This window comes from Martes martes, assembly GCF_963455335.1.
Source record: "Martes martes genome assembly, chromosome: 16".
In the NCBI taxonomy this organism is placed as follows: domain Eukaryota; kingdom Metazoa; phylum Chordata; class Mammalia; order Carnivora; family Mustelidae; genus Martes; species Martes martes.
In genome coordinates, this window is record NC_137904.1 from 1,922,471 (window position 1) to 1,944,794 (window position 22,324).

General features: G+C 61.7%; 3 protein-coding genes and 1 long non-coding RNA gene across 9 annotated transcripts; 3 read left to right on the top strand and 1 right to left on the bottom strand.

Annotated features, from left to right (window-relative positions):
• Positions 1-1,111: 1,111 nt before the first annotated feature.
• On the top strand, positions 1,112-12,797 carry ALOX12 (arachidonate 12-lipoxygenase, 12S type; the record flags this gene model as incomplete). Its single annotated transcript, XM_080827012.1, has 14 exons — positions 1,112-1,246; positions 1,692-1,893; positions 2,751-2,832; positions 2,935-3,057; positions 3,172-3,275; positions 3,534-3,694; positions 4,557-4,700; positions 5,450-5,659; positions 7,993-8,079; positions 8,314-8,483; positions 8,970-9,091; positions 11,204-11,304; positions 11,426-11,596; positions 11,716-12,797. 14 exons carry the CDS (start codon positions 1,112-1,114, stop codon positions 11,893-11,895), a joined length of 1,992 nt encoding a protein of 663 aa, XP_080683138.1. The 3' UTR covers positions 11,896-12,797.
• LOC308357447 lies at positions 5,426-13,551 on the bottom strand. The gene is made up of 4 exons (XR_013968201.1): positions 13,423-13,551; positions 11,529-11,609; positions 11,253-11,359; positions 5,426-7,259 (listed from the first exon to the last, which is right to left on the bottom strand). It is a non-coding gene; the product is annotated as an uncharacterized lncRNA (long non-coding RNA).
• Positions 13,552-13,626: 75 nt separating this feature from the next.
• RNASEK (ribonuclease K) lies at positions 13,627-15,449 on the top strand. The gene is made up of 3 exons (XM_080827010.1): positions 13,627-14,026; positions 14,653-14,729; positions 15,115-15,449. The coding sequence occupies exons 1-3, from the start codon at positions 13,949-13,951 to the stop codon at positions 15,254-15,256; spliced, it is 297 nt and encodes a 98-aa protein (XP_080683136.1). The 5' UTR covers positions 13,627-13,948; the 3' UTR covers positions 15,257-15,449.
• A 140-nt stretch (positions 15,450-15,589) lies between these two features.
• BACC1 (BPTF associated chromatin complex component 1) lies at positions 15,590-18,470 on the top strand. Of its 6 annotated transcripts, none has more exons than XM_080827322.1 (6): positions 15,590-15,851; positions 16,054-16,148; positions 16,675-16,776; positions 17,441-17,631; positions 17,836-17,940; positions 18,198-18,470. In XM_080827322.1, exons 1-6 carry the CDS (start codon positions 15,831-15,833, stop codon positions 18,200-18,202), a joined length of 519 nt encoding a protein of 172 aa, XP_080683448.1. In that variant the 5' UTR covers positions 15,590-15,830; the 3' UTR covers positions 18,203-18,470. The 6 variants fall into 6 exon arrangements, with proteins under 6 accessions (XP_080683448.1, XP_080683447.1, XP_080683450.1 ...); XM_080827321.1 differs by having other exon boundaries at positions 15,695-15,851; positions 18,194-18,470; XM_080827324.1 differs by lacking the exon at positions 17,836-17,940 and having other exon boundaries at positions 15,695-15,851; positions 18,194-18,470.
• Positions 18,471-22,324: the final 3,854 nt, after the last annotated feature.

Here is a 22,324-nt window from a genome sequence, read left to right on the forward strand (position 1 = left end):
CTAGATTCCTGGGCAGGGGTGAGGGTGACAAAGCCGGAGTCCTGAATCGGCCTCCCAGAGCTTACAAAGTCCCTAACCAGCACTGGCCCCCAGTTCCCTGCCCTTAGAGCCCCGCAGGAAATAGCTGGGGGGAGGGGAGAGATAGGGCAACAGGGCTGATGAAAGACGTGGGATTTAAGGCCCATGAAAGCTGTTTACATGTAACTCTTCAGGAGAAAACAATTTGGGTAGGGGAAGAACTCATCAGGGTCAGTGAGACAAATTAATCTCAAACCGCAGGGCACGGGGCTGCGCTCACCTGGCAAGGACAAAAGTCATGGGAATCACCCTTGTATGCTGACTCCTACCTGACTCCGTGCGGCAGGCACCCTAACACCTGAGTCCCTAATATTTTCTGCACCCACTGAACGTCAGACAAAAGGAGCTTTGAGTGCCCTACCTGTCAGGCCTCTCTGTTTCCGGTGCATCTAGGATGTGCGAAACTGGGCTTTGGGACAGAGGGGAACAAGTCCTTGAGCTGCTGCTTTTCCAGCTTCTAGGGGACCCCTGGTCGTTTCCTGCAGGGCTGGGCTCCGGTGTGGTAGAAATCAGAGACCGGAGGTCTTATGGGGGGAATGAGGGTGGGTCTATGGGAGCCCAGCACGGCCTTCCGGGCCAGCCTTCCCCAGGTGCCAGCCCACAGAAGGGGCGACTTCCTCCTCCTTTGGAAGACCCACTCACCCTCTCTTCCTCCCGCCTCCCCAGAGGCCAGGATCCTCAGCCTCGCCCCCAATAACCCCGGGGCCACGGGGACCGGCGACCCCCGCCCCTAACCCCAGGCGGGGCGCCTCCATCCTCTCGGCCCCGCCCAGGCCCGGACCCCTTTATCTTCCCGCAGCGACGCCCCACCCGGGGCAAGGCCCTGCCCCTGCCCCGCAGCCCCACCGCCGCAGGTTCGGGCTAGTCCGGGGCGGGGATAGGGCAGCGCCCGAAAGTCGTAAGGAGGGCGGGCACGCAGAGCATCTTTAAAGGCCCACGACTCCCCGAAGGCGCCTAGACAGCCGCCGGCGGCCCCGGGCGATCCCCACCAGCGCGCAGGACCCGGCTCCGTGCCCGAGCTGCCGGGGGCGCCATGGGCCGCTACCGCATCCGCGTGGCCACCGGGGCCTGGCTCTTCTCTGGGTCGCACAACCGCGTGCAGCTGTGGCTGGTCGGGGCGCGCGGGGAGGCGGAGCTGCAGCTGCGGCTGCGGCCGGCGCGGGGCCAGGTCAGCGGACGGGGAAGGGGACCCCCGACCTCGGCCCGGCCTGGGCTCGCGGCGGTGGGGCGGTGGGGTCGCGGCCGAGGGATAGCCCGAGCGCGCCGGAGAGGACTTGCCGGGGCGGGGAGAGGATCCGGAGCCAGGGCCCGGGCTGGACTCCAGCCCCTCCTCCCTTCCGCCCGGGGCTTCGCAGCCTCCACGGCTTCCCCAAGTGACCCCAGGGCCAAGGTCGATGCGGGTCGAGCGGTCTGGTCAGAGGCTGCTCAGAGAGCGCGGCGCAGGGACAGCTCAGGGACGACCGAGGTCGGTGACGTCGGACCCTGGGGCGCAGGTGTCTGGAGCAGGGAACAGGTGTTGTCTCTAGAGGCCTTCGGCAGCGGAGGCTCATGCGCACCAAAACGGCCTCTCCGGGGCCCCTGGTGCTCAGTGTCGCGGGCTGTGGTCCCCACAGGAGGAGGAGTTTGATCGCGACGTCCCCAAGGACTTGGGGACACTACAGTTTGTGAAGTTGTGCAAACACCACTCCCTGGTGGACGACGCGTGGTTCTGCGACCTCATCACGGTGCGGGGCCCGGGAGCCTGCGAGGAGGCCGCCTTCCCCTGCTACCGCTGGGTGCAGGGCCAGGGCGTGCTGAGCCTGCCCGAGGGCACTGGTGAGGGCTGGGGGGGCGGAGGGGCGGGGACGCGGGTGAAGTGGCGGTCCGAGCTGGGCACAGCGGGTGCTGGGCAGATGCGGTGGGGACAAGACAGGGATCAGGGCAACGCCCCTCAGTCCGGAAGTTACACCCAGGATGAAGGGCTGCCAGGGAGCCTGCAAGGGAAGGTCGCGATCTGGAGACTCCCTCTTCCAAGAAGGGGATGGGCCTGGGGTCGCAGGAGTAACGGAAAACAGGAGAGCAGAGAGTGGAAAGGAGATCTGTGTGTGGCCAGACTACTGGGGGGGGGGCTGTAAGGACGGCGCGTGCAGCAGGAGACAGGGATCCCTGGGCAGGTGGCAGCTAAGAGAAGAGGATAAATGCTCCGAGCCGTGAGCCCGAGAGCGGGTGTGGTTGCGGAAGCACGAAAGGAGACTGTGAGGGACAGGGAGCACTGCGACAGCGGGGCAGGGACCGTAGGAATTTGTTAGTGTGGGAAACAGGTGATGAATCGGGAGACACACAAGGGCAAGGACAGTAAGTCAACAAGGACTGCGGTGGGAAGTCTAAGGAGGGCGACCCCGGGAAAGACAGCGGGCACAGCTGCCGCTCAGCAGCCTTCGAGGACAGTGGAAGGTGTGACAGGTGAGGCTGGAAACGTGAAATCGAGCCAGGCGGTACGTGCTAGAAACAGGTGTGGTCCCATGGGTGATTAAGACGTTCTTGGCCTGATGAAGGGGATGAATCCGACCACAGCTATGGATGACTAGGATCCGCTAGGGATAGACAAATCGGGGAAGAAAGGGGACATGCAGGGGAGAGCACAGGGCCACACAGAACCGTGCGGTCAATCATCTTAATGCCCGACCCCCCAGCACGCCTGCCAGGAGACAATGCCCTGGACGTGTTCCAGAAGCATCGAGAGAAAGAATTGAAGGAAAGACAAAAGCTGTACTGGTGAGCACGGGCCCGCGAGCCCCCCAACGGTCCCCCCTTCCCTGGCCCTGCCCCCCTCGCTGACCAACACACCCTCCCTGAAGCCTGGGCCCCATCTCCTAGCTGGGACACCTGGAAGGAGGGGCTACCCCTGACAATAGCAGCCGGGTGTCAAGACGATCTGCCTCCGAACGTGAGGTTCCACGAGGACAAGAGGCTGGACTTCGAGTGGGCGCTGAAGGCGGGGTGAGGAAAAGCCTGGGGCTCAGAGAGGAAGAGGGCCAGGAGACCCAGGAATGGGGGCGACGAGGGAGGGGCCGAGGGCTCGGCGACGGGGTTCACGTCTCCACGCTTGTTTAGGGCGCTGGAGATGGTCCTCAAACGTGTTTACACCCTCCTGAGCCCCTGGAACCGCCTGGAGGATTTTGATCAGATCTTCTGGGGCCAGAAGAGTGCCCTGGCTGGTCAGTGGTTCCCCAAGATCCCTATGGACCCCTGAGGGCCCCTCTTGATGACCCGACCGCCACACCCCAGCGTCCCCCGTGACCCCTTCCCAGCTGCGGCCTTAGGAGGCCTGAACATCTCACAGAGGCCTCTAGAATGAAAAGCCAGGGGCTGGAGACGGGGTGGTCGTGTGCCGGAACCACTGGGGTAGGGCCTGGGGGAGAGGGACCTCTTGGCTGTGATAAGCACCCCCTCCTCCCCCCCACCTGACCCCACAGAGAAGGTTCACCAGTGCTGGCGGGATGACGAGCTTTTCGGCTACCAGTTCCTCAACGGGGCCAACCCCATGCTGCTGAGACGCTCCGCCTCCCTGCCCTCCCGGCTGGTGCTGGCCCCAGGGCAGGAGGCACTGGGGGCCCAGCTGGAGAGCGAACTCCAGGTACTTCCTCCCATCCTGCTGGTTCCCCTGGCCTTGTGGCGAGGAGAAGTGCTGAAGGGGGTTGGGGGGGCACCAAAGATGAGTCAGGGGGAGGGAGGCTGTGGGCACCCGCCCCGCCTGGGTGCAGAGTCCCGTGCTGGAAAAACCTACAGATGACAAAGCGTGCAGGGGAAACTGTGAGGCGCTCCCAGGGTGGAGGGCAACGGCGTGGGTTCCCAGGGCACAGGTGGGGCCAGCGATGGTAACAGGGACGAGGACATTTGCTGGCTGCTCTCCAGACTCCCGACCCAGCGACTCAGGCAGGGGGGAAGGTGAAGGAGGCGCTGCCAGGGGTGGAGAGCAGGGAGGTCTCTTGGAAGAGAGCTGGGTTGGGAGGAGAGAAGCCGGGTGTGAGCGTGCGCGGGCGTGCGCTGGATTCCGCGACAGTGGACACTAGGGGACAGTGGACACTAGGGGCCCTGGGCGGCTCGGCAGAAGAGCAGAGGTTTGGACACGTGGTGAAAGAGCTCAGTTTGCTGAGCCGGGGGGTCGCTGGGGGCAAACACAGGGAGCAACCACGGGGTGGTGATGGCGAGGGGGACTGGCCAGCCTGACCGAAGGACGGCTTCGAGCACCTGCCCCACGGACAGCACTGTGTACAGGCCGAGTCCTGACCCCGGGGCTGCTCCCGCACACGGGGCACTGTTTGTCCGTTCGCGTCTATAAACCGAGGGGCGCTGGCCCAGGTGCTCTAGTCCCGCCAACAGGACGCTGGTACCGACACGGGATGGCGGCCAGAAGCTACATCAACGTGTCCCCCTTGGTCCTGGCCCCGGAGGCGTGCTTTCAACGCGAACCACGGGCACCTTCCTCCTCTCCCCAGAACGGTTCCCTGTTTGAGGCCGACTTCATCCTGCTGGATGGAATTCCGGCCAACGTGATCCGGGGCGAGAAGCAGTACGTGGCCGCGCCTCTCGTCCTGCTGAAGATGGAACCCGACGGGAAGCTGCTGCCCGTGGCCATCCAGGTGAGGCGCCCGGGGCGCGCCCCTCCCCGCACCGCTCTCTGTTCGCCCCAACCTCCGCTCCTGGGGATCCAGCCCCCACTCCTTGGCTCCCAAACTCTCCTCCTCACACAGTGAGACCTGTCTCCTGTCACTCTGTTTGCCTGCAGTCTGCTTTCCCCTGACTCACCCAACTGGAAGTTCTTGTTCTGCTCAAGAGTCACAATGGCCTTTCGGATTCTCACCCTGGACCCGCTGGTTCTCAGACTTTAGAGGGCATCGCAGTCACTGGCGGGCCCGTTAGCGTACGCGGCTGGGGCCCACCGCCGGACTTCCTGATTCCGTAGGTCTGGGCTGGGGACGGAGCGTGTGTATTTCTAATAAGCCCCCGAGTGATGCTGTTGCTGGTTTGGGAACATACTTCGAGAAACACCCTAATCCCCCTGGAGCCTTTCTGACTCCAAACCCCCACCATCGGATGAACACCCTTTCTCCTGCGGTTCTCAACAGCTACGAGTACTGTCCGCTGTCTCACCCGTCCGGCTTCCCTTTCCCACTGGCCAGCCCCCGGCAGCATCTCCTCCCTGCAGCCCCCGCTCTGACGCTCCTGCCTTCACCCCCTCCATCCGGGCACTGGCGTGGTGACACCACCAGCGAGAGGCAGGGTGGAAGATGGCCTCAGCCCTCCCCCTGGATTGTAAACCCCCATCAACACACCCTCCGGGCCAAAGAAAAGCAAAGGCTCGATAACGGGCTTGATTTCCTGTTTGCAGATTCAGCCTCCCAGCCCCAGATCCCCGACCCCGCCGCTGTTCCTGCCCTCGGATCCCCCACTCGCCTGGCTCCTGGCAAAGACCTGGGTCCGAAACTCTGACTTCCAGCTCCACCAGCTCCAGTACCACCTGCTCAACACTCACCTGGTGGCCGAGGTCATCGCTGTGGCCACCATGAGGCGCCTCCCGGGGCTGCACCCCGTCTTCAAGGTACGTGCTACGCTCTACCCTCTGTGTCCCAGTTCAGACCCAGGGACAGGAAACAGCCCGAGAGCCAACGACATGGCGACCACAAAAATGTTTGTCAGTTTGTGAGAGCAAGAGGGGAGACGAGACAGAAGACCGTCTCCCCGCCAAATCCCCATTCAGTTGCGTCATTTAGGGTTCCTTGAGGACATCTTACCGAAGGAGCCCTCTGAAATTCTCAGAGAGCTGCCGACCTAGCAATGGGCCTGGATTGTAGCAGGAATGTTGTTAGGAAAACAGCAGCCTTGTTCCTGCCTTAGGAGCCTCTCTGTGCAGCCAGAAGGACACGTGACGCCCATGAGACCATCCAGAGACCAGTATCTGGAACTAGAAATTACAAGAGACAGCCCCCAGACACCAGACAACTGGCGGGAGAATGTTCTACCCCAGCCAAGGAGTTTGCTAAGTAGGAAGAGATCAGAAGGCAAGGGGACACCCCGGGAGGCAGGTGGAGAAAGACGCACATTGGAAAGGTGGTGATCTGGAAGAGAAGTAAAAAGAAACCAAGGACTTGGCTGGGGGTGGGGAGCCGCAGTGCGCCCAGGCACCAGACCGGAGAAAGAGAGGCCAGAGGACCGTGCTGTGGCAGCATCCAGCAACCCACAAGCTGGGGGTGTGGCAAAGACCTAGAAATACCGAAATTTGATAGAAGAGTGAGCTCAGTAGCCATTGCTAAGCAGAAGGCAGCAAAGTGAGACTCGCGGGTGCATAAAAATGTCCTCAACATCGTGCACGGGGACACGGCCGAGAAGGGACAAATCCAGGGTGATCGCCAGAAACAGCCCACTCGGGAGGAAAGCCAGTCTGGAAGCAAAGAGCAGGGCTTCTATTTTAGGTGCAAGGAGCGGAAACGTTGGCGAGATATGCACACGCGTTCCAGCGGCGGGGTTTCAGCTGGGGGCTTCCCGGCACCCCCGCCCCCAAGCCTGGCCACCGGCAGCTGTGGCCCCTCTGAGTCTAGGGTAACACGGACCAGATGGATTTATGGCTCTCAGGGTGCTCCTGCGTCACAATCTTCTGGTCTTCGGGAACAAGTCAGGCTTCTATTCGTGCTCACGCACCCCCATCACGAGGTCAGCCCTGTCCCCACCTATGTCAGCCTTGTCCCAGGGCAGACGGCTAGGCCGTGATCAGTCCCATGGGGGAGCAAAGTCTGCTCACTCACAAAGATTCCGTGCGCGGGCTGGCTCTGGCCTCGGATTCTGGGGCGCGCATCCAGAATCCTGGCCTCCCGAATCCAGAATCCTGAGCGCCACGGCGGGGTTGTGAAAGGACAGAACGACAGAACACAGCCGCATGACACTGACTAAAAGCTACGAAAGTCCTTCGTTCTTGCAAGGACCGCTCCCGTCATTAGGGGCTGCTTGTCCTCAGGTAGCCGCTCTGCTCCCATGGACTCTGGGCTTTCTAGGACACTCGGCGTCTCTCAGGAACTTTCTGGAAAGTTTCGGGCCAGTGAGAACTGCCTTCACATCTTGACCCCGGAGGCCCCACTTGGGTCGTTCCCTGAGAGCGGCACCTACACGTCAGACAGACAGCAGCACCGCATGACGCCGCACATACGCTGGGTGCAAATAAGACAAGACAGTCGGGGGTCAAAGGCATTCCTGCGAGGACCACACGGCCTTCTTCCCCAGCTAGCACGAGAGCGTCTGCTAAAGCCATACAACAGAGGGATCTGACCACCCAGCTCGGGGTGGCGCAGGTCTGACGTCAGTCCCCCTGCGGGGTCAGCAGGAGGCTCAGTGGGGCTCCCCCTAAGTGGCTCACGGCACCCACCCCGAAAAGGGGCCTCGCACCGCAGCCCCCGACAGGGAAGCGGCCAGAAGACAGCTTCGGCTGCGAGGTCGTGAAGGACAGAAGCGTAAAGTCCGTCACAGGGGCTGGTTCTTAACCCCGGTGCTCCAGGTGGGAACGGAGACAAATGGGAACGGCTCCAGCACAAGGGGCTCCGTGGGGGCCCGACGGCCGGCGCGCTGCAGCCCCCGAGACGGGAGGCCCCGTCATCACCCCAGTCCGCAGATGACGTGAGGGATGGGAACTGACACAGATCAGCACTCAGAGGGCCCCGACCCTGGATGAGCACAGAAGCGGCTGCTTTAGTACAGCGTGATGGGCAGCAGGGGGAGAAGAGCAGGAGGGGCAACGACGATGGGAGTGAGGGGAGCAGCCAAAACCAGACGCGGGGCAGGAGGGGCAGCGAGGAGAGCCTCCAGCGGGGAGAGGCCGCGAGGCTGGACCCCGTGAGGCAGGACCCCGCGTGGCCTCCATAACCACCCCCACCCCTTCCACCCCAGCTCCTGATCCCGCACATCCGCTATACCTTGGAGATCAACACCCGGGCCAGATCCCAGCTCATCTCGGAAGGAGGGATATTTGATAAGGTGAGGAGGTAACAGGGCCTTGCGGGGGCGGGGCCGCTCGTCACCCGGCTCTCCGTGACCTCCTGCCACTTTCAGGATCCCAGACCGACCCAGGGGAGTGTCCTGGCCCTTAAACCCACGAGCCTGTCCCTTCCCCCCATGTCTGTCAATGAGCAACCCCACCTCGGAGCCCCTTACGCTCGGCTCCGTCCTGTCGCTCACGGCCTCCCCTCTCTGCCCTCTCTGCCGTCGCAGGCGGTGAGCACGGGCGGCGGGGGCCACGTGCACTTGCTGCGTCGGGCCATGGCTCAGCTGACCTACTGCTCCCTCTGTCCCCCCGACGACCTGGCCGACCGGGGCCTGCTGGGAATCCCAAGTGCCCTCTACGCCCATGACGCTTTACGGCTCTGGGGGATCATCGCCCGGTGGGTGACGGTGGGAGTGCGGCCAGGGAGGGGGAGGGCGGGGCTCCCACCTGACACCTGTCAGCATGGGGCCAAACCCCACGTGGAAGCAAGAAGGGCCGGACAGGACGGGCAGGAACTCAGTCCTGGGCCGAGAAGGAAGAGTCAGGAGGCAGCAGGGAGGGTCTGAAGCCGGGGAGACCGAGACAGGAAGCGCGGGGAGGTGAAGCCGCCGGTGGGTAAACCACAGGGTCCCAGGGCCTGGCTGGGGTCAGGAAGTTTGTCAGGAAGAACCTTTCAGCCATGGGGCCAAAATTCTTAAAACAAAGCCTTAAAATGTTTCCTTCCTTTCTAAACCCATGTTTAGAAAGAGCTAAGGGATGTCCCCAAAGACGAGTCTTGTAAAATCTGTCCCCGGACACAGTGGGAGTCACCTGGGCCCAGGCCGCGGGAAAGCAGTCGAGGCTCTTCTCGCGGGAAGCTCACCTCCCTTCTCCCCCCGGGCAGGTACGTGGAAGGCATCGTCCACCTCTTCTACCACAGGGACGACGTTGTGAGAGGGGACCCGGAGCTGCAGGCCTGGTGTCGGGAGATCACCGAGGTGGGGCTGTGCCAGGCCCAAGACCGAGGTAGGACCCTTCCCCAGGGACGGGAGCCCTTGGGCCACTCTGCCCCTCCGCGTTCAGGACCCCAACCCCGCATCCCACCTCCCTCTTCAGCCACGTGCATAGCATCTCAATCCCATTCCCACCTGCTAAGACTCAAGCCACTTCTAGACATCCAGGGGCTGTCCTCCTCAGAGACCCTGGCCATCACCCTCTACTGCCATCCCCAAGCCCCAGGCACATCGTGGGGCCCAAGCATGGGGCCCCATAAGACCAGAACCGCAGCCAGGGTGGGATCTGCCCAGGCCCTGCTGGGGCTCCTGTTCTCCTCCTGGTTGTCTGTTTTCTCACGTGAGGATAGAGATACATGGGAAGAGCTTCCAGCAAATCCCATGATGTCCCACGCTGCTTTCCCTCCCTGCCTCTCCCACCCGCCACTGTCCAGCACACACACATGTCCAGGGCGCACAGCGCATGTCCCACACTGCCCTAGTCCCATCCTGTCCCGTCCAAACTTAGTACTATACAGGTTCGCACCAACTGGGACCCTGCGCACGGCCCCTCGGGGCCACATTTCCGGGGCCAGTCCAGTTCCCCCTCCCCTCGGGTAGGATCTGGCTAGACCTGGAGCACCCCCACCTGCATTTTAACCTCTGGGGAAGGAACAGCCTTTCTCGAGCTCTTGCTAGGTTCGTTCTCCCCTCTCTAGCACACATGGGCCTGCGGGGGCTGCTTTAGATCATTCTTGGGGTACATGCCAGCACCTCTGGCTCTCTGGGACAACTCCAGATGTTTACTGGGGAGAGCCAGGCCCCAGGGATGCGGCCAGTGATAAACCAACACCTGCATTCACCCTTCCAGGCCCAAACTGTCTTGGACACCTCAGAACTGTCTCTCAGATCCCCCAGGCCCCCAGAAGACCCTTCCCCTCTCTCCCTGCTCAGCTTCTCCCCAACCACTCTCTACGTTGGGAAAACAAAAATAAACATTCACGTGTCAGCTTTAATCTCCACCAACTGCCTCTCATCCTCTCTTCCTCCACTCGCCTTGGTTCTCATCACGCACTTTGCCTAATTTTCCCAACAGCCTTTTTAGAGAGAGCGTGCTAAAATTAAAAACAGCTTGACAGTAGCAGTCAGGAACCCAAGTTCAAGGTCAGCCTCTGCCTTTTCCGGACCATGTGATCCTGACAAGTAGTTCTCTCTCTCCGGTCTTTGATTTTTTTTTTTTAATTGATAGAAAGGGAGTGATTATATTTGTTCCACTTAACTCATAGGCTTAGTGGCTCTAAGTCACCATCTCTACTGTAGAATCAGTGGCCTGAGATAACCCTTGTGGAAAGCCTCTGTTGGCTGTGACACTATAAATACACGACTTCTTCTGTTCCTTCCTTTATAACTCAGGCTTTTACAATCCTCTATTGGGAACAGGAGGAAATGTCCCTAAATTCTTACCACTTTTTGAGGCAGAAGATATTCAAGCACTCAGAGCTTTTTAGCCCCCAACCCTTACATATTTATTATTTACTGAGCCTCTGTCACATACAAAGTAATTCCAATACGTTATCACCCACATTTTATAAGCAAAGAAATAGAACTTCAGAGAGATTAAGTGATCAGCCCAAGACACCCAGATTATATTGCTTGAACCTGAACTGAAACCCAGGTCTAATGCCAATGTATTTGAATAAATAAATGAATAGACACCCATCAAAGCCAAAATACAGTGGACCCTCAAACAGTGCGGGGCGGGGTGGGGGGGTTAGGGTAGCTGACCCTTCCCCACACACCCCGAGCAGTCAAAAATCTGCCTATAACTTTCGACTCCTGAAAAACCTAACTGCTAAGAGTCTACTGTTGACCGGAAGCCTTCTCAATGACATAAAGAGTCAATTCACCCCATCCTGTGTGCTGTATGCGTTGTACACTATATTCTGACAGTAAAACGAACTAAAAAAGAGAAAACATGAAGAAAACCATACAGAGAGGCAAATACATTTCTGTACCCACTATAAAAAAGCCACACCTAAATGGACCCACGCAGTTCAAACGCGACTGGTGTAGACACCCCCAAGACGACCACCTGCATTTCTCTCCTCTCGCACTGGAGCCCCTAAATCCTGTTCCTCTCTGCCAGGTTTCCCCGTCTCCTTCCAGTCCCAGAAGCAACTCTGCCATTTCCTTACCATGTGTGTCTTCACATGCACTGCTCAGCACGGGGCCATCAACCAGGGCCAGGTATGAGAGCCGAAAGCCCAGGTCCCTGAAGGCAAGCGTCTGGACCTTGGGATTCCTAAGGGAAAGACAGGGGTTTAAAGCATAAGTCTCAGGATCCTAGGGTTGCAGTTTCTTCCCCCAGCTGGACTGGTATGCCTGGGTCCCTAACGCCCCATGCACAATGCGGATGCCCCCACCCACCTCCAAGGAAGAAATAACGATGGCCACGGTGATGGGTTCACTACCTGATATCCGACAGGCCTGTCTTCAAATGACCATCACGTGGCATCTGGGTCGCCGCCAGCCGGACATGGTAAGAGGGGACTCTGGGGAAAGGGAAATGATAGTTGGAAAGGAAACATCGGAACAGGGGCTAAGCCCTCCGTGCTTCTGCCTCGACTAGAAACTGACGGATCCTTTGTCCTTTCCTAGGTGCCTCTGGGGCATCACAAAGAAAAGTATTTCTCAAGTCCCAAGGCCAAGGCGGTATTAAACCAATTCCAAACAGATCTGGAAAACCTAGAAAGAGAGATTACGGCCCGGAATGCGCAACTCGACCTGCCCTACGACTACCTGAAGCCCAGCCGCATAGAGAACAGCGTCACTATCTGAGGCCTGTGGCAGGCCCTCCAAGACTTCAGATCAGCTCCAGTACTAACGTTCCCAGTTTGAATGTCATGGTTTCCAGAGTCTCTGCGGCTAAAGCTCTATTTTCTCCCCCAACCAAATCCCCAACGTCGGTATCCCCCCCGCCCAGGGAGGGCAGCAAACCTTTTCTGTAAAGGGCCAGATGATAAATATTTTAGGCTTCGTGAGGCTGCGTCGTCTCTTTCCCAGCTACTCAGCTTTACCGGTAAGAGCACAGAAGCAGCCACCAGACGATATGGAAGTTAAGGAGTGTGACCGTGTTCCCATAAAAAATTACTTAAGAACAGTGAAACATGTCACAAAATTCTCTTCTTCCTTTGGTTTGGTCCACCGCTTACATATGCAAAGAGGATCTGTGCTTTGCGAGAGGGACTGGATCTGACCCTCGGGGGCGTCCTCACACCAGGTAACCCCGCATTAGCCTGAGGCACTGACCCCACTTGCCAAACAGCCAGAGGATGCTCTGAGGGGGGACGGGGAAGATTTCCTGCATAAATCAACTACCTCAACTAATTCTCCTTTCCCAGGAGCTAGATGCCCTACACGGGCGGCCAACGTAAACCTTCATGACTCTGCGCTTTGGCAACGTTCCCTCCACCTTGTTCCCCCTCTTCACGCGCCGACCCCAAAAGTCCTCCAGTAGGAATGGTGTCCCTGGGGAGAACAAAAACCTGCCATCCCTGGGGGCTCTCTCCCCCCGGCAGCCTCGAGCTAAGGAGAGCTGAGATTCCTGTCCCAGGGCCCCTTTCCCGGCCACTGCAATAGTATCCCAGAGTCTGTATGTGCTTCCCTGGGTCCAGCTTCTCTGTCACAAGCTGTTTAAGAACAATAAGCATAAAATAAATGGGAAAAAAAGTTATAGAGTCATGTCCATGCTTGGCCAGTGTGTCTTTGTGTGGTTCTGGGGTCCTGGGATCCAAATGACCCCTCTCGATTATGCTGCCATCGCTGTCCTCGCTAGAACGTGTACAGACAGCTCAGTGCAGAACTGTATTCTTCCAACACCCGATTTCCCTAAATGACCATCACAAAGCTGCCTCTCACCGCTGAAGCATACAAACTCCCCCCCCGCCGAGAGTGACCTATTCATAGTTTTAAAAACCGTGTACCCTCCCTTATCCAAAGGACCCAGGGTCGGTTTCCTTGGTGTACACGGGGAGGCAAAGCGACACCGTTGCGTCCTCACTCCTCTGTCCGACGCGACCGGCGGGACGGCTCTCCCTCACCACCCGCTCCCCGGCTCTGCTCCCCCCACACTCTTCTGAGCGCCCACACTCTTCTGGACTCGGCCTCCGAGACCGTGCAGCATTCTGTGCTCGAGAACAAAATGGCACTTCATGGGGGACCCCGGGGCGAAGGACCCCCGGCCACTCGAAGGCGTCCCGGCCACGGCGGTCCTCGGGAAGGGGCTCCTAACCCCCGCTCCCTGTCGGTGAGAAGACAGGAGACAGGGGCGTTCTTTCTCGCTGTCAGTCTCCGTGTCTCACTTACCACGACCCCGTCCGGGGCAGCACCCGAAACTAAGGCGTCTGCGGGCAAAACCCGCCAGCGGCAAGCCTCCGCACCCGGCGGCCCATCGCCAGGGTAACCAGGCCGCCGCGCTCCTCCCTCCCCACGCCCGGCGCCTGCGGGCTCCTCGTCACGTGACTTGCCTGGCTGGTCACGTGGCGCGCCGGGGCCTCCCATTCCAGCCCGAAAGGGGGGACCAGAAACGGGAGGCGTTGCTGCTGCAACACCGCGCCCCGGCTACAAGAGTCCTAAGGGACTTCTGAGGGGCTGCTTCGGTCTCACACAGCGCCTGCCCCCGCCGGAGATCAGGGAGGGCCCGGAGGCGCCCCGCGATCCCCGGCGGCCCCCCCCGGCGCGATGGTTGGGGCCTGAGGCCACGCCCCCTTGGCGGCGCTCCCGGCGGCCCGTCCTCCGCGGCGCGAGCCCCCGAGTCCAGCTCGCTCTCCCCGGGCGCATCCGGGCCTTCCTCTCTCCGCCCGCAGCTAGGCGATCCCCGACCCCCTTCTTCATGGCGTCGCTTCTGTGCTGTGGGCCCAAGCTGGCGGCCTGCGGCATCGTCCTCAGCGCCTGGGGGGTGATCATGTTGGTGAGGGACCGCCCGGCGACGGCCGGACAGGGCCCTAGGGGCCCCGGTGTTGGAGGGCTGGAAGGCTGGGGGACTCCGGGCCTTAGAAGGCAGCAGGCAGGCCGGAGGGGGTGGTCGATGCGCCGCTGGAGAAGGAGACAACTGAGATAGAGAAATGGGGAACTCGAGCGGGGCGGGGGTGGGGGGAGCCCTCGAGGTAAGAGGGAGAGGAGCTGGGCCCTTGAGAGATGCCTGCGCTGAGTGGAGGGCAGCGGGGAGAGGGAGCGCTGCTTCCCGAAATGGGCAGCCGCGGCCTTGTTTCCCCGGGATGACCCGCCCCGCTCCGGGAAGAAACAGTGTGTGATTTCCCCGACCCCCTCCTCCCTGTCCCGTGACAACGACGCCCCTGGAGAGGAGGACAGCTGGCTTGCTCACTGTTCTGCCCTTGCACTGCCCCAGTCGTCTCTCCCGGCTCCCACCCCAGTCCTGGTGACGGAGTCCGAGCCCCGCAGCGGCCACCCCAGTCCCAGCGCGTTCCGGTGGCTCCCAGACCCGGGCGTTGTGGCAACATTAGAAGTGGGAGGGGCTTGGAGAGCGACCAGGTTGGGGGTCGGTGCTCAGGGAGCCCGTCCGCTGCCTCTTTGCAGATCATGCTTGGAATCTTTTTCAATGTCCATTCGGCCGTGCTGATCGAGGACGTCCCTTTCACCGAGAAAGATTTTGAGTAAGTCGTCAGGTGGCAGAGGCGGGCCGGGGACAGGGGGAGGTGGGCGAGGCCCCGAGTCGTAGGCGGGAGCTGCTGGTGGCGGGGTAGCGGGGTGCCTGGGCCCCGAGGCTGGAGAACTGAGCTTTTCGCCTTAGCGCGCTCGGAGTCGGCCCCCGCGGCCCTCCGCGGTCCAGGTGCGGCTGCTTCGGTATTTTCCCCGACTGCCCTGGGCCGCCGTCCCCCTCCCGCCGGGAGCACGCGATCCTGGAACTCGCCCCAGAGGGTTGGAGGAAGCTTGAGTAACGCGAGTAAAAGCGCTTAGGCGGAGCCCGGCACCCGGCGCCCGGGAAAGGCCGGCCGCCGCGAGTGCTGCTGACCCTTGTCTACCCCATGCCCGCTGCAGGAAGGACCCCCAGAAGATATATGACCTGTACGAGCGAGTCAGCTACAACTGCTTCATCGCCGCGGGCCTCTACCTCCTGCTCGGAGGCTTCTCTTTCTGCCAAGTCCGGCTCAACAAGCGCAAGGAGTACATGGTGCGCTAGCGCTCCGCCGGCCGCCCGGCCGCCCCGCTCTATTTAAAGACTCTCCCCAGCGGCTCGCGCCCCCGCCGCCGCCCCCATGCCGGCGCCCCCGGCGGGACTGAAGCCCTCGCTGGCCGGCGTCCGGGCCCCGCGCGGGGAGGCTGGGGCCGGCCGTCCCCGGTCCCTCCACAATAAAGCGGAACTGCCCTCCTGAGCCGTGTGTCTGTGCTTGGGGCCGGGGCGGGCGCGGGGCGGGCCGGGGCGGGCACCGGGGCGGGCACCGGGGCGGGCACCGGGGCGGGCGGGGGTGGGAGGGCGGCCGCGCGCCGCGACCCGACCCGCCGGCGGAAGTGGAGGGAAGCCGGGCCGGAAGTGAGGCGGCGTCCGGCCCTCGGGCCTCCCTCGGCGGCCGCCGCCGGAGCCACCGCAGCGGGCGAGGCGGGGAGCGGCCGCCGGGGAGCCAATCGGCCGCGGGGAGGGGCGGGACTTCCTGCGCGGGGGGCCCGAGCGGCTCGGTCGCCCGGCTCCGTGGTCCCCGGCTCGGCGGCGGCGGCGGCGGCGGCGGCGTCTCCTCCGTGGGGAGGCGCGCGGGGCCATGACGTCAGCGTCCACCAAGGTTCGGCCTCGCTCGCGGACAGCGCTCCCTGGCGGCCGCGGGCGGGCGGCCCCATCTCCCTGCCGGCGGCGCCGGCTCTTCCGCCCGGGGCGGGGGCCGGGGGGCGGGGGCCGGGCGGCCGCGGGACTGGGGTGGGGCCAGGGGCTCCGAGCGGGCGGGCGCGGGGTGTGCGCGGCCCCCCGTGACGCCGCCCCGCCCCCAGGTCGGAGAGATCTTCTCGGCGGCGGGCGCCGCCTTCACGAAGCTCGGGGAGCTGACGATGCAGCTGCATCCCGTGGCCGACTCTTCCCCCGCGGGGTACGTGAGCCGGGCGGGCGCGCCGACTCGGCCCCCGGCGCGGACGCTCTGGGCAGGGACAGGTGGCGGAGTGCCCTGCGCCGGGCGCCGCGCTGAGCGGGCGCGGAGACGCGCGGGTCGCGGGAGGGCACGGCGGGTGCCCCCGCAGCCTGCGGCTCCCGACCCCGGCCCGGGCCGCCGCGGGCCCTGCGGGCTGACCTTGAGCGCCGCTCGCCGCGGTCGCCGTTCTGAGAGCCCCGCGGATGGGGTTGCTTCCCGCGGGCTCCTCACGGCCGCGGCCGCCCGGGGCTCGGGCACAGGCAGGCTTTCTTCGATCGTGGCTGTCGGGACAGGTGTGGTTGGGGTCCTCAGGATGCCCACAGGGCGTTAAGCCTTCCCCCCCCAAGGAAACCCTCTTTAGGGACCCACGGAAGGGACCCCAGGGATCGGGGGGGGGAGGAGGCTGGCGGCTGTGGAATGCACAGCCTGTGGGCTGGCTGCACACCCCCCTCTTCCCACTTTCCTGTCCCCCTCTCCCCCCTGACAGTGCCAAATGGACGGAGACGGAGATAGAGATGCTGAGGGCTGCCGTGAAGCGGTTTGGGGACGATCTTAATCACATCAGCTGTGTCATCAAGGAACGGACAGTGTGAGGGAGGGTGGCCGGCAGAGGAAGGGGGGTGGGCACCGTCCTCCTGCACACCCGCGGTCCATCGTCCTGAGAACCCCCTTCCAGCTCAACCGCCTTTCCTACCTCGCTGCTAGCTGTGTTAGCGCGAGCTCGGAGACTAAGAATAAAAGAGTAGGTCAGAAGTTACTGAAATGCTGTCATAACCAGGACCTTCCGAGGGTTTTATTTCGGGTTGCCTGAGATGCCCAGCAGCCGAGTTTGGTGATGGGAGTCCCCTGGCGGTTTACACAGCTCCTTCGAGCTGCTGCTGCGGTGTTTCTGGGGGTGCTGTGACACTGAACTAGCTGATCGGAGTCCACTCCTAAGTCTCGGTCTGCCTGTGGGTCACCAGAGCTCACCTGGTAGCCTTGCACACCCGCACATCTGTCCCCCAAGAGAAGTAGGACGCGGGCCTGCCCCACTGCGCGGTTGAGGTAGTCCACGCTTCACATCCCGTCTGCCCTGAGTGTGCGCGAAGCTTCAGGAGAACGCGAGGACCCTACCGATGGCTGGGGCCCTAACCTCGGTGCTCATGAAGGGCTCCCCAGTATTCCTTCAGAGCGGCCCGCGAGCCCTGCCCTTCTCCTCCCTTCTTCCCTCCCACGCGCTGATGATTCCCTAACCTGCTCTCTCTTCTCTTCAGGGCCCAGATAAAAGCCACCGTGAAGCGCAAGGTATACGAAGATTCGGGCATCCCCCTTCCAGCCGAGTCGCCCAAGAAAGGGCCCAAGAAGGTACCGTCCGGTGTCCTGTCACCTCCTCCAGCTGCCCCTCCGCCAAGCGGCTCCAGTGTCCCTGAGGCCGGGGGTCCCCCCGTAAAGAAACAGAAGGCCGGTGAGGACTGCCAAGTGGCTACTTGGGGGCTCAAGGTCCTGTCTGAGGTTCAGTGAGAGAATCGGGTGGGTCAGAGAAGGACCCGTCTCTCTTCCTTTCCCTGTCAGGGTTCCCTGAGAGTAGCTCAGGTGGCAGAGGGAGGGAGAGCTGGGGGGCAGTCAGAGAACCTAGAACCTAGCTTAAGCCTCACCCCCCCCTCCCCAGATGTGACACTCAGTGCTCTGAACGACTCGGATGCCAACAGCGACCTGGTGGATATTGAAGGGCTGGGGGAAACTCCTCCAGCCAAGAAACTCAACTTCGACCAGGGTAGGAGTCCTCCTCCTCCCACTCCCACACCACCTGGAGGCGTGGGGGATGGTCTCCGCAGGAGCCCCCTCCCTGGCACAGAGGCTTGGGAACAGCAGGTTCCCCGGTACCCTGTGCAGGGGATCGGGTCAGCAAGGAGCTGGCTACTCGGGGAGGTGGGAGTGGTCTTGGAAGCAGGTGCTTGGGCGGGGGGGTGTCTTGGAAGCGTGCTTGGGGCTCGCTCCATCTCGGCCCATTTTGCTTCCTGTTCCAGACAGCCTGACCCTGGATTCTGGCCTTCTCATGACCTCTGCTGACCCTCCTCTACTCTCTCGCTGAGCCTCCCACCTCTGACCCCTCGCATATGTTCCCCCTGGACCTGTGGATCGCCCGGGACTCTGAGCAGGCCTGCACGAGAGGGACGGTCACGAGGCTGCTGGGGCCACACACCCCGCCGTTCCTGTACGCGCATCTGCCCCCAAACCCCTCTGACCTCCACCTGATGGACTTTTTTATACAGAAAACAATAAAGATTGCCCTCTCTGCCTGGTGCCTGCAGCGTCACGTGATTGGGGCGCGGTGGGAGACGGCCCCCCTCCTGAGGCCCTGGGGCTCGGCCCCTCCTCGAGGGTCTCACCACCCTGCCTGGAGCAGCACAGCCCATATTGGCAGACTCTGTGCCCGGTGCCAATATTTCTGTGCTGCTAGAGCCAGGGGAGCTGGGTGTGGGCAACAAAGACTCCAGTCCACTCTCCAGAGGCCGAGCCTAATCCCAGGACCTCTGGCAGTCCGTATTCCTGAGGCCGCCCCAGGGAGTTGAGAGGGGCCATTTCCAGGGCTCCCAGGACCCCCCCCCCGCCCCCCACCTCACAAAAAGGCCCGGATGTTTTCTGTGTCGCTTCTCCAGGGTGGCCTCCCGGGGCCAGGCCTCGGCGGTGCCTCCCCCACCCTCGCTCTAACACCACAGTGTGGTTTGGACGTGGCCACAGAGCCGTGCAAACCACAGTGTGCTGCTGGGGCGGGAGCAGGACTGGGGTGGCTCGAGAGGAAGGGAGCGCAAGATGGTGCCGTGAAGACCCCCACCACCAAGAGCGGGGACCTAGAGAAGGCTGAGAAGGCAAACACGGCCCCAAGAAGGGTCGTGGGGGCAACGAGGAACCAGGGCGAGGCGCTGGCCGGCCACGGGAGGGAGAGGGGCCTGAGGGCTGAGCCTGCCGTGGGAGACGACTGGAACCAGCTGCCCTCCGCAGCAACTCTGCTCAGGGGACCCCTCGGGTGGGGTCAGAGGCAGAGGAAACGGGATGACTGGGGGGGTCACACACTGCCTCCCGACTCAGCGAGGGCAGGGACCCAAGGCTTCCTGTGTCCGCTCCTCCCCCGCCTGGGTCAGAACCCAGGAGAAAGCAAGGAGAGACAGAAGGCCAAGGACACAGGGTTGGGAGTTGGCAGTCCAGAGGTGGTGGGGCCGGAACATGGTGGGGAGAGGGGGGCCGGAAGTCGCCCTGGGCCCTGGGCCTGCCACAAGATGGAGGCCAAAGGCAGGAAATGGAGGCCAGGGGGAAAGGGGAGCAGCAGGGCCCAGGAAGAGGGCTGTCTGGACCTGGGGGCCAGGTACTCAACCCCCAGCACTGTTCCCACTCCCCACCGCCCCCCAGGACCCACACCCGACCCCCCGCGACAACCCCCATCAGCCCGTCCACCAGGCCCAGGAAGGCGGGCCCACCCCAGAAAGCCACGTTTAAGCTGAGACAAACATGGCTCTCCCCACCCCCACCCTAGGCCTTCCCTCAGCCTTTCCTCCTGTCCAGGACATGGTTTTTAAAAGCACCCCACAGAAAGCGAAATCCAAGGGCCAAAACCCCTTCCACAAATCAAAATAACACCTTCTGCAAACCAAAAGTTTTCCTCCTACCTCCCATGCCGCCCTCTACCACCCCCCTGCCGACACACCCCCCAAAACTCTTAGCAATCAGAAAGATCTAAGATGGTGGGTGTAAGCAGTCTTTTTAGGCCCCGGGGGACACCGGACCCCCTCCCTCGAGACCCCTGTCTGTCCTGCCCCAAAGCCTGCCAAGGCCTCCTGCTCCTCACTCCAACCTCCACGGCCCCCCCAAACTCAGCAGCTGCCCCCAGCTCCCAATCTCGGCAGAGCCTTTGTGGGGGTGAGACAGAGATGAAACACTGTGCTAACGGCTGGGGATGTTGGGGGGGCTTCTGGTCTCAGCCTTTGGTTTCTATCTGGGGGACTGCGGTTCGGGGCAAAAGGGAAAGCCTCTCCGATCATCCCCCCAGTTCCAAGACTGACAAAGCCCAACCCCACCCCAGCACGCACCTCCAAACCTCCCCCCCAACCGCCACGTCTCTCCTGAAAACAGGGGACACTTTCCTCCCCACTTACCTCAGCTACTCTCCCCTGAGATCCTGGTCCCCTATTTTGAAGGGAGCAAAATTTGGGGTGCATCCCTCACATTTGGGGTGCAGGAGAAAGGAGCCGCCCCAGTCGCATCGCTGGCCTCCTTCCTCTCGGCTGGCTCAGGGAGTGGGGAGTGCCCTAGGGAGGGGGGACCCCCACAAGAGAGCTCAGAAGGGGGTTCCTCCATTCCCAGTCAGAATTGGGGACACCCCCCCAAACCCGTCCCAGCCCATCCGTCTCCAACTCGGCGGGAGAGGCAGCTGCAATGCCCCAGTCAGATTCCCCCAACACTACATTCCTCACCCCATCTAGAGGGGTCCCGGGGGCCCCAAAAAATCCCAAAAAAATCTAGGATGTTGGCAGGACGGTCCTGGACTAGCACCCCAAATTTGGGGTCCTCAGATACCCCCGTTTTTTCAGGAAAATTCCGTCTTTCACCTGCCTCCCGCCAGCCCTGCTCTGTCCCGATGCCAATTTTGGAAGTCACTCCCTCCTTCCTCCTCCCCGTCTCTCCAGGCCCCCCCGCTCGGGGGCGAGGGTCCAGGAAACCTGGCTTCCAGACCGGGGGGCACTCCTCGGAGGGCCAGGGGCCAGGAGGTCAAGCTCACAGCCCCAGTCTTAGGGAAGCAGGACAGCCCGATCCTCCCCTCCCCTCCCCCCTGGCTGGTCTCCGTGCTGGTTTAAGGAAAGCCTGGAGGATTGGAATCTGCCATTGCTGTTGTACAGGCAGGTTTTCTGCCTTGGGTTGGGGGGGGTGGGCGGTGGGAGGGAGGGAGGGGAGGAGAGCCGAAGAGAGCAGGGACCCAGGCGTGCAGAGTTGGCCTGGCTTACCCCCTCGCCCCTACTGCCGTGGGGCACCCCTCCCCCCACCCACCTCACCCGCATTCCCAGTCCTCTGTCTGCTTTCTGTTTGGGGCTCTCATCCTAGAAACTCAGGGTACAAGAATCACCTCCTCGCACCCCCGCCACCACCTCTCCTTGCCAAAGTTCCAACAGCACTGTCCCAGTCAGGGGTGTTCCCGTTACCACGGGCTACCCCATTTCCCCCCCCCCACCTTCCCGGAAAGTGAGGTGTGCTCCCTTAAGAAATTGGGGTTCAGAGTCTGAAACTGCCTTCTCTCCGTCAGATCTATCCAGGTCACGTAGAAATAAGAGGAGATACGCTACCCACTACCTTTCCAAATTTCTCCCTTCAAGTCCTGGGCATAATTGGGGGTTCAGTAAAGAAAGAGACTTCTAGAATCTGGGGTGAGAGGGAGCTAGCTATAAGCAAAGGACATCCCAAACCAGCATCATGCTCCAAATTAAGTGAACCCCCAAATCAGGCTCACCTTACGACCCATCCCCCAGTTTCATCAAATACATCCAAAAAGTGACAAAACACCCCCAAATAACGACACCCCAAAACTTTAGTCTCCTACCCTGTGCCCTCACCTTGCTTCTCCCCCTGGGAAAAGCTTCGTGGCTATCTGTGTATACACAGGCCACTCCGCCTTCAAAGTAAGTTTCCACAACGTTCAAGTGCAAAGGTCTGTTTCCCCTCAATGACCCACAGTCACACACAAGGCCTTCAAACCTGCTCCCAGCTTCCTATTATGTTCCACCTCAAGCTAATAAAAAACTCCAGATTGAATTTCATGTCCCCCCAAATCTAACCCCAGCCTTGAAACGTACATGGCTTCCCAAAACAGACTGTACCCCAAAATCAGCATGAAATCAGACTGTCCGTACACACCAGTGACTATGAATGCGCAACACAAAACCCTCATCGACCTCCCGAAGCACGCCTAGCAGGTTGTCCTGACATTATTCCAAGATGACAATCTCCAAATTATGAGGGTCAGAGTCCCCAAAACTAACATAGCTTCCAAATCAGCTCCCTGCCTCAAACACACCCCTGGCGCTCAGGCTCAGGCCTTCTGAATGCAGCCCCCAGTGCCCAGAACGCCCCAACTAACTCAACACCCCATAAAAAACAAATACCCCACAGCA